Genomic DNA, 19,925 nt, shown 5'->3' with positions numbered 1-19,925 from the left:
CTTTTGCTTTCTTGTTCTTCTTTTTATTTTATTCCTACACGTGCATGAGAGTGTGGTCACGTACATCAAGTGGTAGACTTTGTAGGGTATCCTCATCATTTTCAGAAAATATGGCCGAAGAAGATAATCAATCACTTCATAATGAGAATAATGAGAATAACCGTGCTAGAACACTTAGAGACCACATGAATCCCACAAGAACAAGTGCACCATCATGCATAGTTTTTCCTCCTGATGCATCTCATTTTAATTTTAAACCAGGTATTATTCAACTTTTACCTTCTTTTCATGGTTTGGAATTGGAAAATCCATACTTGCATTTAAGGGAATTTGAGGAGGTCTGCAACACATATAATAATTTAAATTGTAGCATGAACACCATTAGATTAAAGCTTTTTCCTTTTTCATTAAAAGATAAAGCTAAAACATGGCTACAAAATTTAAGACCAGGATCCATTCGTGCTTGGGATGAAATGCAACAACAGTTTTTAAAGAAGTTTTTTCCATCTCATAGAACAAACTCTTTCAAGAGACAAATCACCACTTTCACTCAAAAACCAGGAGAAACATTTTACCAATGTTGGGATAGGTATCGAGACTTGCTTAGTACTTGCCCTCATCATGGTTTTGAAACATGGAGATTGGTTTCACATTTCTATGAAGGGTTAACACCTAAAGATAGGCAAATGGTTGAATTGATGTGCAATGGAACTTTTGAAGATAAAGACCCTGATGAAGCAATGGAGTACTTAGACTTGTTAGCTGAAAATGCTCAAAATTGGGACACCGCGGGTACTTGTGAGGCACCGAGTAAAACTCAACCTCATACATCTAGTGGAGGTATGTACAACCTTAGGGAAGATCATGACCTTCAAGCCAAGTTTGCATCTTTAGCTAGAAAAGTCGAGGCACTAGAATTGAAAAAGAGTGGTCAATTAAAATCTGTTGAAAACATTGTGTGTCAAATCTGTGAAACAAATGAACACTCAACCAACGATTGTCCAACCTTGCCTTCTTTTAAAGAATGTCTCCATGAACAAGCCCATGCTTTAAACAGTTTTCAAAGGGCCAACCACAACCCATACTCCCAAACATACAACCCTGGTTGGAGGAATCACCCAAATTTCAGTTGGAAGAGTGACAATGCACAAACTTCACAACCACCGTTTCAAGCACACCATAATTTCCAAAATTCTCATGGATATGCACCTCCTTATGCTCCACCTCCTAGAAGAAATCTTGAGGAAACATTGCATGCATTCATTGAAAAGCAAGAGACAATCAATACTCAACTTGCTCAAAACATGACAGATTTTAAAGATACTCTTGCAAAATTAACATCTGCTCTCAGTTTCCAAGAGAAAGGTAAGTTTCCATCTCAAACACAACAAAATCCCAAAGGGCAATACAATGCAAATGCAAGTAGTTCCGGAAGCCAACACATGGATCAAGTCAAATCAGTCACTACTCTGCGCAGTGGTAAGGTTATTGAAAAACCCTCTCTTGAACCTTATGAGAAAGATGATGAGTCAATCTTTGAGGGTAAGGAAGGGGTTGAATCTGAAAATTGCAAAGAAACGACTGATTCACCGCCAGCACTTCCATTTCCTCAAGCCATGACCAAACAAAGGAAAGTCAATCACAATTCTGAAATTTATGAAATTTTCAAACAGGTAAGGATCAATATACCTTTGCTGGATGCTATTAAACAGGTTCCTTCCTATGCTAAATTTTTGAAAGATCTATGCACTGTGAAGAGGAAACTGAATGTGAAAAAGAAAGCCTTTCTAGCCGAACAAGTAAGTGCTATTCTTCAGAATAATAATGCTTTGAAATATAAAGACCCTGGTTGTCCTACAATTTCTTGCTTTATTGGAGAGCATAAAATTGAAAGAGCCTTACTTGATCTTGGTGCTAGTGTGAATTTACTTCCATATTCAGTTTTTCAGAGTCTCAATCTAGGTGAGTTAAAACCAACTTCTATATCTCTTTTACTTGCCGATAGATCTGTAAAAGTGCCTAGAGGAATAATTGAAGATGTGTTAGTACAAGTCGATAAATTCATTTATCCTGTGGATTTTATTGTCTTGGACACAGAACCTGTTGAAGCATGTAATTCATTTCCTGTTATTTTAGGACGTCCGTTTCTTGCAACCTCTAACGCATTGATTAATTGTAGGAATGGACTGATGAAGCTATCATTTGGAAACATGACATTGGAGATGAATATTTTCAACATTTGCAAGCAACCTGGAGATGATAATGATTTACAAGAAGTAGATCATATTGATGAATTAGTTTATGATCAACTTGAATCTACTTTAAGTAAAAATGAATTGGATGAAACTGAAGATTTGCAAATGGTTTATTCTGAGGAAGAAATCACGAATGAAACAAGCACCGAAAATGTTGATGCGAATCTTTTGTCAACAGTGACAACAGATTCGACATCTGACATCACACCAATCGATGATTACTTTCCTAACAAATCCTTACTTTCTCTTAGTTCAATGCCTTGGTATGATAAAAATATTAATTTTCTTGCTTTAGGAGATTTGCTAGCTGATTGGAGTACCCAAGACAAAGAAAAGTTTTTGAACGAAGTGAAGAGCTTTTATTGTGATGACCCTAACTTATTCAAATATTGTCCTGATCAAATATTTCAAAGATTCATTCCCGACAATGAGGTAAGTAGTGTCATTAAACTTTGTCATTCTGAAGCATGTGGAAGTTATTTCTCGTCAAAAAAGACTGCTGCAAAAATCTTTCAAAATGGATTTTATTGGCCCACCATGTTCAAGGACACACATGCATTCTGCAAAACTTGTGAAAATTGTCAAAAAATTGACACTGGTCAAAAAGTTTTGTTTTATGATTCTCAACTCTATGCATTCCCTAAAGAGCTAAGATTAAGATGGACCAATCCTTATGGGGCCTGTGATATTGAGAATTCAATGAATGACAATGATTTTAAGGAAAATGGACATCGTTTGAAAGCTTACTTTGATAATTTTCCTAGTGAAAATGAATCAGCTGGTTTGAATGATCTTGTAGATAAAGGTTGATTATTTTGTTTTTCTCACATTGTTTTTGTGTTTCTTTTTGAGTGATTTTTGCTAGTTTCTCTCACCCCGGTCAAATGGCGGATAACGGTACTCCGTGACTTAAGTCGGTTCTTTCAGTTTCCCACAATAACTGATATTTGTGTATATATTTGTGCAATTCTTTGAATCTCTCTTCTAATTCTCATTTGAAAATGGACACTAATCTTGAAAAATTGAAAAAGTATTTTCCCGCTCTGCCTCAGAATGCGATTACAAAAATTTACCGTGCTAGATGTGCAAGATTGAGATTGTTAATGAATCATGGAATTCCTGAAGATATTCGTTGGTTGATTGAAGCAAAGGTCCGATTATCAGGTGAGTCCTCTAATTTCTTTATTTCACACATGCCTGGAACAGGTAAAAGCACTTTTGCAAAGAAACGTCGTGCAAAACGACTAGAAGTCTGTCATCGATGTGCTAGATGGACTTGTAATACACAATGTCGTTCTTTAGGAATGGTATCTATAAACCGTGAAGATAAAATACAATTCATTAAGGATGGCCTGAGTAAGGAGTCTTTAGATAATCTTCTATTGACTCTTGAGACGCATCCTAGTGGAGATGTGCATCGTGCAATTCATGATTTATGGCCACTATTTCATAAAGAACATGATCGACTTAGTCTTGGGAATCTGACTAAAAAAGACCCTGTTTGCCAGTTTTTAAGAAAACTGGATGGGAAGCCTATCCCCGACCCATAGAGGGCGTTTAAGCCGTTCTTGGACGTAAAACCAAGGGAAGATGTGAGCCACAATCACAACTACCTGTACATACACATGTTTTTTTTCAAAAGTAAATAAATAAATAAAAAGAGAGAGAGAGTGTGTGAGACTCTAGCTGGCCTACATATAGATGTTATGATTGCCTTTCTAATTTCTCATCTATAAAACCCTCTTTTCCTTCCTTTCATTTCTACTCAACCCATACATTTAACAAATACAGAAGTGTGTAGAAATGGCAAGTTCCTCAGGTCATCAAATAAGAAATATTTGTGTTTTCGGTGGATCTAGTCCTGGGAAAGAAAAGGAGTTTTTAGAATCAGCAAATCATCTTGGTTAGGTGCTAGCTGAGAGAAAGATTCATTTAGTGTATGGGGGAGGCAGTCTTGGGTTAATGGGAGGTGTGTCAATAGCTGCATTTTTAGGAGGTAGTCAAGTTTTGGGGGTCGTCCCTGAAGCTTTGGCACAAGGGGACATCATTGGAAAAACAATTGGAGAGGAACTTCAGGTCTCCACAATGTCGGCTCGAATGAATGCAATGTTTAACCATGCTGATGCTTTCATTGCTTTACCAGGTGGTCTAGGCACATTGGAAGAGATCTTTCATATTTCCTCTTGGGCTCAATTGCACATTCACCATAAACCCATAGGTTTGTTAAATGTTAATGGTTATTATGATAAGTTGTTGTCTTTTCTTGATCATGCTGTGGAACAGGAATTTCTAACATCTTCTGCACGACAAATCATAATCTCTGCTGCTACTGCTGAACAGTTGATTGACCAACTACAATCTTTCATTCCTGTGATTGATCCTTCCATGAGTCGCATAAATTGGTCATCTACGGGAAGCCGTAAAAAGCTTAGATTGGATTTGAGCCTTCATTTGTGAATTTTTGTGTCTTTTGGTTTTATTATTGTGTTTTGTTATTTCTTATTTTTGTTTTAGTGTGTTTCAGGTTTTGTCAGTGTTCGTTATTTCAGGTGATATCTTTTATACTCTATCTTTCTACCTTAGAACATTGAGGACAATGTCTCGTTTTGGTTGGGGGGAGAGGGTAGTAGTTGATAAAAAAAAATTGTTTTTCATTTCATAAAGCATGTGCATAATTGTTGTTACTAGGATGGCAGAGTAAAGGAGTTCTTTTGTTAAAGTGACTCTTGAGACGCATCTTAGTAACCATTCTTAACAAGGTCTATTATAATACTTCCTGAAATATTCAGGTTTACAAACTCTCGTATTGTTACCACTTAATTCTGCTCATATACTTATTTAACATGTATTCTTAAACCTTAATTTACACACACACACTTTAACATATGATTGTGGGTTGCATATTGGATTATTACATTATTTATGTTCTTTTGTTAAAGGTAACAACTAAGGGAAAGGGATTGTATATAATTAAAAAAAAAACATGAAAAAAAAGAAAGAAAAAAAAAAGAAAAAAAAGAAGAAAAAAAAATGATGATAATAAAAATGTAGATAAGTTTGGTTTCGTAGCCTCCCTAACCTAAGCAATTAAGTCCGAAGGGGTGTTTTAACACCTAATACCCTAAAGTCAACTGACTTGGGAGCTATTGGCCCAACGCTTGTTACATGGGTTGAGGAGAAAAGCTTAAGGGAATCAAACATTGCACTATCTACATATCAGTATCTGCGACCCGAGTTACTAAGCTCGTAGGGGTGTCTTAACACCTAATGCCCTAAGACCAACTGGTCTGGGAGTCATTAGCTGAAAGCTCGTTACATGGGTTAAAGATGCATGATGTTTTTAAAGTATATGTATATAGAGTTAAAAAAAAAAAAGACAAAAATAGTAATCCCAACCCAAGGAAGTTAACCTTAAACATTAGAACAAAAATTTTGTTTTCTTCCAAGAAAAGCCCCATAATTATGTGTTGATACATTGAGCACAAAAGAAAGGTTTATTAATATCTTGTTAAGTGGTATTGAGCAGATATATAAATTTAATGAGAGTTTGTTTATCTGGATAGACTAATGGAAGTTAAATGATGAATACCTTGCTTTGTGGAATATACAAATTGTTTTTCTATTTTACGCTTTGATTACTAGGGACTAGTAATAAGCTGGTTGGGGGGTGTGATTAGTACTTAAAAGTGCATTTTTATCATGGTTTTATATCATCATTTTGCACTTGAAGTATCAATAACTCCTTAACTAAAATATGTTTTATAATAATGTATCTAATAATATAAGATACCTTTAATTTGTGGTAAATGTCTATTTTTAATGCAGGTCTATCACATAAATGAAAGGATTGATTGATGACTTGAAGAACTTAAATTGCATGGATAAAGAGATGGTCAAACTTAGAGAAGAGATGTCGGTGCAATCCAAACCGGAACACTGTTCGGTAATTGGGTCATATCTAGAGCTATATATCTCAGATTTAGGTCCAATTTATATGGATGGAAAGGTAAGACATAGGCCTACAACTTTCATATGGAGCCCAAGATCTAAAAAGGCCATTATCAAGTCCAAATTGTAGAAACAACAAAGAAGCCCGAATCTGTCTTCCAGCCCGAGCACTGTTCGGTATTTTGGCCATATCTGGAGTTCTAGAAGTCCAAATGAGCTGAATTTTTTACACAAGAAAGCTGAGACAATTGCCTACAACTTTCATGTTTGCACCTGGCTCCAGTTTTGACGTTATCAATGACGTTTTGGGCAGACAAGAGAAGATAAGGATTGTCACCAAGTCAAAAGTTGGCCACCCACTTATCAATTAGTCATCAAATCAATAGTTCTCAATTTTGGCCTATAAAAGGAGGCATTTGCCATGCATTTAGGCATCTTGGTTTCCAGATCAAGATCATTCTCTTCCTTTCTCTCTTTGTATTTTTTATGCTTTGTTTTCATTAATATTAAGTTTATGCCTTTCATTTCCTTTCCTTTACTTAGTTAACTTTTATGTTCTTATTTTGTTTATCTATTTTGCTTTCTTTCATTATGTCTAGCTAAGTTAGTTATGTCAAGGTGAAAAGGTTACACTAATGGTGTGAGAATAAGTATAATGTAAACTTAATATGGACTTTAATGTTTGATACTAACATGTTTTATATTTGTTATCTTGTTCACTCTTTAATACTTTGCTTGTTAAATGATTAATCTTGATTTATGTTGTATAACACTTGGTACAACAAATGCTTGGCACTTTCATAGCCCATAATGTATGGTATAACCGACACCTGAGCTATGAAAGGAACTTGATTTGTTGTTAACATAAGTTATAATCATGAATGTTTGACGAGATTTACAAGTATTAGCATTAATTGAATAAGATGACTAATGTAATCATGTTAACAATATATAATCTGATTGGAACCTCCTTTGTGTGTGGTTTCCAATTCAATAATAAGAGTTTATACTATACTTGTTTGATATACCATTAGTGGAACCTCTAACCTTGACATTTGTTATTTTTATTGTTTAATCCTTACATTAATATTTCATCTCTAAGTTCTCATCGTCATCATCTTCTTCTTCTTCTTCTCTTTCTTTATTATTATTATTATTATTATTATTATTATTATTATTATAGTTATTGTTGTTATTGCTATTATTGTTGTTTATAATTTGTACAATTAACCTCCTTGTGGTTCGACCCCGGTCTTGCCGGGTTATTTATTACTTCGACACTCCTGCACTTGGGAGAAGACATCAACCTTTTAGTCGTGTCATTGTCTTTTCAAGAAACTCATTTATTCAATTTTAATGTAAATTTTCTTCATGAATGCTTTGGATACTTGTAAAAAGGTATCTATTAGGGTGTTTGAGGACCCTTGATAGTAAAATCAACAACTTTATAGAAAAAAATGATAAATACATTTAAAGAATTTTAAATTCTAAGATTTATATTGTTTTTATATTGAATTTTTATATTTTTAATGTAAAAAAAACTTGTCATTTACTTGATAATTCAAGGGGTATTTATAGCTCTTGAACCTTATTTTTTTCTTGGGTAAAGAGGTTGAACAGTAATTTTATAATAACAACAAAATATCTCTTACATTAATATTAATAAATATTAATAAAAAAATATCTCTTACGTAAGTATTAATGACCTTTTTTACACAAAAATTAATGAGCATTAATTGAAAAGAGAAAAAAAAGGATTTAATACATGTTTTTAGACTTAAAAATTAGGCCAAGACACATCTTTCAGGATTAGGCTCGCATGGTACATCCAACTCCATCCCCAGCACCTAAGCTTGAGCATCAACCTGAGCCCAGAAGAAAATGCTAAGCATGTTTAGCACCTCAATAGAAGGTGGGCATGCTAAGCACTTAAGCTCGAGTTTCAGCTGAAGCTAAGACTTGGCTGTTCTATTTAAACTTTTAAAAAGTGTTTGAAAATGGGTCAGACAAATTTGGGCCCATGACTATTATGGTTTTGGTGCCAAAAAAAAGGAATAAATCTTGATACCTCAACTTCAAAAATTTAAGCATTTTAAATTGAATGCGCATCTAAATTTTTTTATTTTATTGTAGGATATGATTATTTAAATGTGTGAACATGTTTGTGAATAAATTTTTATTCAGTATTTTGATTCGTCAATTGATTCAACATATATATATATATATATATTGAGAATAATTCAGAATTTAAAACGAATACAAATTGAGAATTTTTATGTATTTTTGGATGGGTGAATATGTGAACATATTTATGAATAAATTTTTTTTTGATATTTAAATTCATCAAATGATTCAATAAATAACAATGACAATTCTACTTGAAGTTTATTATAAATTTATTGTAAAACGATCGCAGATACTAAAAATTCAACAACTTGGATAAAAATAAAATAGTCATTAAATTGATCACCCAGTAAATGAGATGGGATAATAAGATTCTAACAACTTAATCTTGACACACTCAAAAAAGGAAAAAACCTTCTCCTCTACCTTACAGAGAATTCAACCTTGGTGACATCAACATCATCGTCATCATCAATAACAATAAGCTGAGGCTGTGTTGGCGATGGTGATGGAGATGGTGTAGCAGGGCCATCATGAACATTAATATTCTTCTGACTATGTTCATTTTTAGGGGAGAATTGACAGCATGAACTTGGATTATTCTGCTCCTGAACTTTCTCCATTAATTCATAGTATGCTCTCCTGAAGAGAACAAGCTCTTTTGCTGCATTAGAATACCTTTGACGAAGAAGATGATTATCGTAGTCGAATTTCTTCTTCATGTCATCAACTTGTTTGTTGTACTGTTTCTTCATGTCATCGATTTGTTTGTACAGATCATCGATGGTCTTCTTTCTTTTCTGATCTTGTCCATTCTCAGGCTGCAACCACTTCATCACCACCTTATTGGCAGCTTCCATGGAGGACATACTTAAGGTTTGCAGCGAACTAAGAACATGAATATTGACTAATAACAGAAGAAGACTGTGGTGGGAATTCGAAGGTGAGACCAAGTTGATATCTATCTATATATAGTAAAGGTAAGGATTATAAGATAGCAAAGACAAATTCCCATTATTAGAGGGATAGGGTTCTTGAGAATGAGGTTTTCCTCCTTCAGTCTCTTTGCCAGTAATGGAGATTGCTCCTGCTTAAGAAAACTTAGCAGCTATACCATCAGATAGTAGTATGCCATTGATGATTCTGATTTTTACTTCCTAATTAAGCCTAAATGGTAGATTATCTAGATTTGAGTATCTTGTAATTTTCTGTACATCCATTGCCTATTCTTATTGATCCCACCGACCCAAAACCAAACTTGGTCCGCAAACCAACCCTTCGAAATTATAAATAACATATATTATATTAAAGTTAAATAAGTTATAAAAATTTATTTGATTTGTATTTAAAAATAATTTAAAAAAAAACAGAGAGAGAAACAAATAGTGTAATTATAGTAAATGTGTTTTTTTTTTTCCTGACAATCATATAAGTAAATCTCAGAATAAGTATGATTATATATTTATTCTATTATTGAGATGGAGGCCAAAAGCCATATGTTAATAGATCTCTAAGAACCCACTTCCATAACGTTCATGTGACATGAAATTATTTTATAATTTTCGTCTAAAAGCTAAAGAGTGGAATTGAACCATGTTCCCTGCAGACAAGCAGGTAATTAGAGATCACATGAAGCAAAATTGGAAATAGACAAATCATCATGTATTCATAAAAAAAAAGACAAATCATCATGTGTTTCGTTTGTTTTGTACTCTACCAAGAAAATTATTACAACTAAATATACTAAAGCACAAGCATATTTTGAATAGTGTCAAACACTATTTAAGCACTCATAGAGCACCGTGAAATAGAGTAGTGCCATTTAAATTTTTTTCGCTTTCGTCTTGCAGCTTTTAAAAAAATAAATTTGTCTTTTAGTTGCAAAATTTGCACCCAATTACATTAATTTTATTATTTAGGAATAAAATTAAATGATAAATGATCAATTTAGAAATTAAAGGCACTGAAAGTGGCTAGTGTACATATAGGTGACCTAAGAAATACATTATAATACCTTAATTTATAAAATTAAACCATTTTGGTCCATTATGCTTTTGGATGTACAACTCTATTTTTTTTATTTTTAAGTTTCTAGATTTTCAAGGAGAGAAATTTCTGCTAGATTCTAGCATAAAAAGAGAAAATCATTATTTTTATATATTTTAGTCATCAAATTAGTTGATATGAGTGTTCACAAGTTTCATTTGATAAAAGAAGTTAAATAGTTATTGTTTCAAACCCAATATTACTTGAAAAATGAGATCAATGTCGAGGAAAAAAAATCTAATCTAGTTTGATTTCATGTTTTGGGTGTTGTTTTTAGAGTTTCTTAGGTTGATAAATTGATTCTGTGTTGTGATGGTGTTTATAAGGTGTTGTTGGTTAAAATGGATTGAGAAAAAGAAATTATAAGTAGCCAAACGACAATTTGTCCACTCTTTAAAAAGAATATAGGGTCCAAGCATGCAACCTAAGCTTTTTTTTTCAGCCCAAATACATTAGGCCGTTAGGCAAGCACAGGCTTTTTAAAGGGTTTTTTTTATGCAATTCTTTTTACACTTCATTTAGATGCAACATAAATTTATTAAATAAAATATTAGACCTCGATGAGTCCTTGGCTCAAATCATTGATTTGACAGGTCATGACACAACATATATGGTTGTGTATGGCTTTCTTTAATGCATTTTACCCCTGAATTTAAAAAAGAAAATGTAATTTAGCTCTATATTACATTGAAAAAAATAATTTTATCTTTTTTATCGCTTAAATTATATCTAATTGGGATTATATATTGACATGGGTTTTAAATTTTATTTGTTAATTAAAGATGATTGTGATCAATAAAGTATGACATATTCTTAAAGTTTTAACATAAATTCTTTCATAACTTTTTTATTTGTTTCTAGATTTAATTTGATTCGTGGTTAAGACCCAATGAAGGTCCAATTAGAAAGAAAATAAGGGATGAAAAAATAAAGATAAATTATCTAATTGTGTTAACTCATTATGATCATGTCCAATACCCAAGTTGTAAATTTCAAATGTTAACTCGAATCGATATATTTTGTCTTTGTTTTTCATTTCACTCCCTTAATTTTTTTTCTAGTTTAATCATTTGATAGTTCTTTATTTTTATATTTAAGCTAGAGTTAAACAAGACTAGAATGGTAAATATTTTTTTTTAACCAGATTACGATTTGAGTTAGATAGCCAGTTTGTTATTTGTTTGCTTCATTAACTTTTCTTTTTTCATTTATTAATGCTTATTATGGTCAATTAATTTATTCTAATATATTGGTTGAGTCTTTAATCATCCATTCAAATATTTCATCGCATATAGGTAAAAATAACATTGTTTATATTTTTAATATAGTTATATGTTTTTTATCCAACCAGTAATAAAGCACAAGCTCAAAGCCTAGTAATATACTAAAACTCCTTAGAATTTCACTGTAGCATTGAATAATAAAATACCAAGGTATTTTTCACTTTAGTCCTCAAAAAATAAAAATAGAACTTTTTTTCTAGCGTTCAACTTTTTTTTTTTTCAATTTCAACCTTCCAAAATAAGTTTAATAGACATTAGACTTTATAATTTTTTACAATTTAATTTCAACTGATTAATCATAATCTTATGACTTAGGTTGCGAGTTGCATAACTTAACTGTGTTGACTTAGGTTTTTTTTCCTGTTTTTTAGATTTTTAACTGTGTTGACTTAGGTTTTTTTTCCTATTTTTTAGATTTATTTTTTTCTCAACTTTATCTTTCAATATTTGGTTAATTAGAAATTAGGATTTACAATCGTAATTATTTTTTGAATTCATTTTTATGGGGTTATCATGATCTCATGACTTGGGGTTGCAAGTTTTACGCATTAGCCAAGATGACTCGGTTTTTTTTTAATTTATTTTTATTTCAATTTTATTCTTCAATATTGGGTTAATTAAGAATTAGAATTTATAAATTTTTTTGTTTGCTTTCTATGAATTTATCATGGTCTCCTCATTAGAGTTTGACAAGTTAAGCCGGGTTGACTTGGGTCATTCTTTTTGTCCTTTTTTATTTGAGCTTATTTTCAATTTAGTCCATTAACATTGGGTTGATTTGAAATTGAGTTTCATAATTTATTTTTATTAGCTTTCTATAGGATTATTACGGTCTTTCAACCCAGATCGCAAGTTAAGCTGATTGATTTGGGTTTTTTTTTAAAAGCAAGTTAAGCTGATTGATTTGGGTTTTTTCTTTTTTAAAAAAAATTGGTTTAATTTTTTTTTAATTTTATCTTTCAACATTGAATTAATTTTGAATTAAGCTTCATAATGTTTCAATTTATTTTTTATGAGGTTATCTCGATCTCATGATCTAGATTTGAAAGGTTAACCTAGGTCAACTCGATTTATTTTTTAGTTGAGTTTTGTTTTCAATTTCATCCTTCAATATTTAGTTAATTGAGAATTGAGTTGAATAATTTTTTGCATTTGCTTTCTATAGGGTTATTAGGATCTCATCACCTGTGTAGCAGATTTGACAAGTAAACCTAAGTTGATCCAAGTTGATCTAATATATTTTTATTTCAATACTTAAAAAATCAATGTCATCTTAATTTTTTTAGTTAAACTATATTTTTATCAGTCATATGGGTTATCTTTAGACCTACTAAGTTAATTAGGTTACATCAAGTCAATCCCTATGTAGTTTTTTTAATATTAAAAACATACGACACCTGGATATTTCTTATGTTAAACAAAAAATCTAATTTGACTCATAGTGTAGTACGGGTAATTATCTAGTTAAGTGCTAAAAAAAATCTTGTACAAGGAAATTAATGAAACCAAAACAAAATACTTGAGATGATGTAAGTAATGTATTGTTAATATAGATTTTGGACTGCAAATAGGTAGATATATCTGTATCAGTTTCAAATATGGTTATTAAATTCAGCATATTATATTGGATTGACTCAAGAAACTTGAGATTTAAAGTTTGACCCGAATCAGGATTTTCATTGAACTAAACAATACTTTGACTTGACCATTTTAAGTCAGTCAAATTTTAATACCTTGGTTGACCTAACCAAAACCGATCCAAACCTAACCGGATCAATATCTTGTAAAAAAAGAATAAAATGTTTTTTTTTTACTAAAAGTATATGACCTAATGACTTAGCGACCCACACTTCTTTTCAAGTAAGTATTTGAATTAGATGTGACAATCATATTATCCAAAAGCTAGACTAATGAGTATGGATTGTTTAGTTTATCATAACAAGTGCATATTAATTTTTTAAAAAATCCAAAAATTAAACTAGTATTTATAAAGTTTAGTTTGGTTCTCTCATTAAATTATTATGTCCTCTCATCAAACCTAAACCTTGCTAGAGCACGAGTCAAGTTAGGTCATGTGTGCGTGTATGATTTTAAACTTAAAGCCCACTTTGATTAAGTCCTCTCACCTCTAAAATTTTTGTTGCCCTTTGGTTTTAAAGAGCTAGAAAAATTGTCCAAAAAACTATCTAGGTTATGCAAAGTTAGTTTTGAATAAAACTGAAGAAATTGATTAGACTTAATTCATGGACTGAACAAGATAATAAGCTAAAAAAAAAATTTCTTCATAAATCTAAATTAAGCCCAAAATTAAATTGTAAAAAATAATTTATTTTACAACAAACTCAAGTCCAGGCACAGCCCAAGCAAAGTCGGGCCTTAAGAGTGTGTAGGTTTAAGCTCAAATTCCACTTTGCTTAGGTTATCTACCTTCTAAAAGCTTCCATTCTTTTTGAATCAAATTTTAATTTTTCACTTTTTCACTATATAAACAATAAGGAAAACTTGTTTTTGTGTGTGTGTGTGGAGGGGGGATATGAGTTTTAAGAATGTTTTGAGTTTCTCTAAAATATATCAACCAAGAATTCTTTAGAATTAATTTCTTATTTATTGATAATCTGCTTAAATCATATTAATGTTCCCTATTAAAAATTTTATGTTGAAGATTAAATTTCAATAATATTTTAACCTTAAAAGTGAGTGGATCTTAATTTTAATTTAACCTAAAATAACCCATTAACCATATTTTAAAAAACCTTCTCCAACCAACTATGCCTCATAATGTTCAATTCCAAGTTTCCATACAATGTTCACTTCGAATTTTCACATATAATGTTGTGTCCATTACTGTATAGGCATTATAGTCAATCGGTTGGTTATATGTGACATTGACCTTGTTCATGTAAATATATTTAATTTCCTAATAAAAGCTTATTTATCTTTAATATTCATCAAATATATTATTAATGAATATAATATTTTAGTAATGAATTTTAAAGTTTTGGGACAAAAATACTTCATAAAAGAAATTATAAAGTTGTTATAATTATGAGATTCATGTTATATCAAAACATTGCTTCTAAAATATTCATGGTCAATGTTCTATTAAAACTAGATATTAGTTAGAGTTATTAAGACTGATATATACTATGTTTTTTTCTTAATAAAAGAAAGCAGATGTTCTCATAAGCTGAGGTATCAGAGATACCTAGAACTAATATATAGTTGTTTGTCAAATGAAATATACCCACATGAAGATTTTATATTGAGAAAATACATGTGTTTATGAAAAGACTTACGTGACGGTTATAAGTGATCCTTAGACTTGAGATCATTAATTATCTTATATAAGAAGTGTTATATTTTGAACTTGCTATATGTTATCCTAATCAAGGGTAACAAATGAGCATATATTGGGTAAAACATGAACTATATGAAGGTATTTAAGTAATTAAAAAGAATTCATCAACCTAGGTGAATTAAAAAAAATATTTCATTTGTTCTTAAATAGTATTGATTGTAAATTATTGTGCAATGTGAAATGGGATTTGAAAAGATTTTCAAATCTTATTCAAAGAATTAATGACTATGATATTGAGAATAAATATCATTTGATAGAGTAGACACACTTCATGCTATAATATCTAAATCAAAACATTGATAATGATGGGATGATAATTACATTTAGAAACTAGTTATAAAAAAGTTAAGTCAAATCACTTATAACTTTCTTAATATTTAGGGGATCATAACAGATTAATAGATATTATACTTGATTTTTAAATATAAATCGATCAATTATTGAATTGATAATAAATTAATTTATTTAATCCTATTTTATTTAGAATTATGATTTATATTTGGGTCAACTTATTAGGGAATCTAATGGGTCACATATATAAGAGCCATTAGTCAAAAATTAAAATATGATCATCAATCAAATATAAATTTATTATAAATAAATTTTAGAAATAGAGGACTGAAATGTAATTAATACAAATGATTACAATTGTAGACCTAGAAACAATGAAGTGAGAACTTAATTGAATAAATTTATAAAACTAACTTAAAATAATATATGTGATATTATTTAATGGGTAAATTGATATTTTATCATTTATATGATTTTTAAGTTTTTCTATATGAGAAAGTTATGTCTTTTATTTTCTGTGAGTAAAGAAATACCTCAGACATAAAAGAAAAGAGCTACACTCAAATGTATCACTCTCTTCTAATAGAGTTTAAAAGATTTTTTATTGGTGATTCATGTAAATTACCGTTAGAAATCATATATTCGATCAACTTATAATTTGCGATGACCCAATTTTAAAGTAATTATTCAAAGTTAAAAAAATATTTGATCTTAAAATAATCTTTATATAAACTCTAAAGAACTTTATATTTGTCTAATAAAATCATAAAAACTCTTACAAAAAATTATATTTATTATTTTTACTGTATATAAATGTTTTAAAAACCCAAAAATATTAGTCTTCATGATTTTAATAAGTACAAAATGATACAGTGCAATTACAAAAGGTGCTTACATTTTCCCTTAAAGATTGAATTATTGATGGTATTTTAATGTAGCTCAAATTAAATATAAAATTATTTTTTTAAGCCTCATCCAACAGGTTAAATTTATGTGGTGACCAGCATCATTGCTCCTTGCCCATGAGTCGAAACAAAATTGAGATTGGTGTAGAATAAATTACAATTCAGTCTCTTTAGTTTTGTAAATTAAACTAAATGGTCCCTCTAGTTTTTTTTAAAACAACTACTTAATTAGTTCTTTTTGTCCATTTCATGTTATTTGATAATTTAATCTTTTTTTTTTTTGTTTTAAGAAATAGAAAAAGAAAAGTTAGTTCTTTTTGTCCATTTCATGTTATTTTATAATTTAATCTTTTTTTCGTTTTAAGAAATAGAAAAAGAAAACTTAAATAAGATGAAAGGTTGATGAGAAGAGACGTTAAAGAACAAAATAATATTAAAAGTTAAATACTATGAAAGGTTGATGAGAAGAGACGTTTTTAGAACAAAATAATATTAATTAAAGTCGTCCATTTCAGGTTAATCTTTTTTTTTATGAAGAAATAGAAAAAGAAAAGGTAAATAATAGGAAAGATCGATATGAAAAGAGAGGCCTTTTTAGAACAAAATAATATTAAATTAAAGTTGTCCATTTCATGTTATTTTCTAATTTAACCTCTTTTTTTTGTTTTAAATAATAAAAAAAATGTAAATATTATGAAAAGGTTGAAGAAAAGAGAGACATTTTTAGGAAAAAAAATAATATTAAATTAAATTTGTCCGTTTCATGTTATTTTCTAATTTAATTTTTTTGTAAGAAATTGAAAACGAAGAGGTATATAATATGAAAAGGTCGATGAAAAGAGACATTTTAAGGCGAAAAAACATTAAATTAAAGTTGACTGTTCAATAAATGAATTTATTTATTAATCCCAAAAGGTTGACTTGTGATTAAAAAGATGAACGCATTTCCTTTGATTTTACTTCAAAGTTTGGAGTTATCATTTAAAAAATTATTAAATTCATCTAAGTATATAACAAATATATAAAAAGAAATAAAGCTTTTAAAAACTAAATTCTAATTCTAATTAACACGTAAATAATGTTAAAAACAAAAAAACAAAAATGCAAACCTTCTCCTAAGAGCTTGTGAGTTTTTGGAACTCCAGAAAAAATAAAATTCATTGCTTACTCCAAATGGATTGTAGAGAACAAAAATATGAATCAACCATGTAGCTTAATTTAATAGATGAAATATGCTACTTCAGTATCTCCAACAGTTACAGCATTCAAAATTTTACTGGGAAAACAAAAGGGAAGCAAAGTGAATGATATGATGAGCCCAATAACTGGAATTAAACAAATGGCAGAAATTTGCTAGAGTCCAAAAAGTTTCTTACACGCTCCGAGGATCCTGCCTCTGCTATGTTTTTTCTTCACAGATCTTGTTGACTTCATTGTGTCCAAAGTATCATCTTCATCATGGATGGGTGATGCAGATGTCATAGATTGGTTATGGATCCTGCAATACCCTTCTGACACCGAAGTAGATCTTCTCATGGAGAATGCTTTCTTCACTGCAGAAGCTGATGAAGAAACCGAAGGGTTCCTCCGCAGCTTCATGCTAAGCCTCTCCTCAACATCGTTTTCTTGATCATCTTCAAAAACTGAGAGTGAATCTTGAGTGGTGGCGGAGGTGGTGCCAGAACGAATTACGTTCATGGTGTTGATGTCCTGGTTTATGATCTTGGTTTCGCTTTCCTGGTGCTCGAGGAAGGTGCTTGTGTTGGATTTTGCGGGCTCAGGAAATGCCAAGGAAGGATCTGAGAAGTCTATGGATCTTGAATTGGCAGCGCCAAAGATTTTGATCTTGGAATAACCATTCATTTTGATTGTTGGACTTGTATTGCGGGGGGGGATGGAGACCATAAAGACTTTGCCAATGGTGGCCTGGTGAGCTAGAAGGTCTTGAAAATGGGGCCTGGTGATCAGTACAAAGGATGGGACAAGACAGCTTAGAATGCCTTATTCATGGTGTGGAATGGATTGGTTTAGACTACTTGTGATGTAGGGCATCTGCAGTGGAAGAGGTAGTGCACAAGATGTACTTACAGGTGTATTTGAAAGAACAGTATTATTAGTTTTTTAAAATATTTTTTATTTTAAATATATTTTTAAAATTAATATGTTAAAACAATTTAAAAATATCAAAAAAAATATTAATTCAAAATAAAAAAAATTTAAATATTTTTAAAATATTTTTAAAATATAAAAACAAATAGATTTATAATAAATCTTAAAATTAAAATAATGTATAGTTGATTTGTATAGATTAAAATAACTTTTTTCAAGAACAGGAAAAATGCAACGCGGATTTTAAGGAATGAACGTTTTTTGTTCAAACAATTTGAGTTTAACTTGTCAGGATTTTGTTTTTTTTAAAAAAAAACAAATTATCCTTGGACAAATTTATGTGTCGATTAGCACTAAATCTCATTTTAGAATGATTTTACAGGGCATCATCTATATTGATATAGTGAATTTAATTAGGGAAATAAATCTTCTTTCATCAAGAAAAGAAAATAAATTCTCTAGATATTGATTTCAAAATCTAAATTCATATCATTTTTGGAAATGATGTATGCTGGATTGAATACAATTTATAATTTATTATAATTTTATGTTTGAAATAAAATATTGAATCATGTAATTAAATGCAATTATATTATTTAGAATACATATAGAAATGAATAGAATTATCAATATTGATTATTTTTCTTTAAATTTATAACTTATTTTTGTTACAGAAATCAAAAAGGAAAGAAAAGACTCGGGAAGGAAAAAACAATAAAAGAAAAAAATAACAAATGAAAGATTAATAACAAAGTAAAATGTGGATATTTTTTATATATTATTTTTAACGTTAATTTCAAGAGATTATTATAGCAAATCAAGTGGTCTCCCATCTTATTTACTTTTGCATCTATTTTACAGATCAAAGTCTATTTGAAATTTAAATCAATGCCCTTAAAAAGATTTTAAATACAAAAATTCATTTCATCCTCTTAATTAAATTCAATTTACAGACTCCCAAATAGACTAAAAAAGTTATAGAAAAAGATGAAGCAATTCTTTTTAATTATCAAATCTACCTCAAGAATTGGACTTCCCTCGAGTTAGGAATAACATAATTTAATTATTATCTTAGATGAATTCATGCTATTTTGTAAAGCAGGTTGAAATAGCATCCACTTAAAAAGTGTTCAAAGACTTTTTTTTTTATTATTATTAATATAAATATTTAAATTAGTTTTATACATACCTCAACTGATCTGTGAGTTTTGAAATTAATGATTATATAAATTTTTAGTAAATATTATTAATCGTATAAATTATGAATTTAACGACTATATAAATCTTCAATAATCTTAAAATTAATAGAACTCAAACTAGTAATTTTTAAAATACAAACCTATAATTTAATAATCAATTAAATTATACCTTTTAAAATTAAAAAATATTCAAAGACTCACTCAACCAACCAAGTCCAAGCATGTTTCGTCCACATTAGAACAACACGGCAATCTAATGAAAATAATTAAAACAATAGTCCTCGTGACTTTGCATTATATAGTTTGAATGAAGAAAAAAAATACACTTGTTTGACTGCTGCATTTAAGAACCTGTGCTCTCGATTCAAACCATATGCGGATGACAGCAAATACAAATTTTGTATTTT

The 19,925-nt window shown here is 30.0% G+C and overlaps 1 protein-coding gene across 1 annotated transcript; it reads right to left on the bottom strand.

Moving 5' to 3' along the window:
- Positions 1 to 17,340: 17,340 nt before the first annotated feature.
- Positions 17,341 to 18,258, bottom strand: LOC105128404 (uncharacterized). The gene is made up of 2 exons (XM_011030055.1): positions 17,587 to 18,258; positions 17,341 to 17,486 (listed from the first exon to the last, which is right to left on the bottom strand). Exons 1-2 carry the CDS (start codon positions 18,113 to 18,115, stop codon positions 17,476 to 17,478), a joined length of 540 nt encoding a protein of 179 aa, XP_011028357.1. The 5' UTR covers positions 18,116 to 18,258; the 3' UTR covers positions 17,341 to 17,475.
- Between the last annotated feature and the right edge of the window lie 1,667 nt (positions 18,259 to 19,925).

The sequence above is a fragment of the Populus euphratica genome, unplaced genomic scaffold, assembly GCF_000495115.2.
Source record: "Populus euphratica unplaced genomic scaffold, PopEup_1.0 scaffold14.1, whole genome shotgun sequence".
Lineage (NCBI taxonomy): Eukaryota > Viridiplantae > Streptophyta > Magnoliopsida > Malpighiales > Salicaceae > Populus > Populus euphratica.
This window is presented reverse-complemented; position numbering and strand designations above follow the sequence as displayed.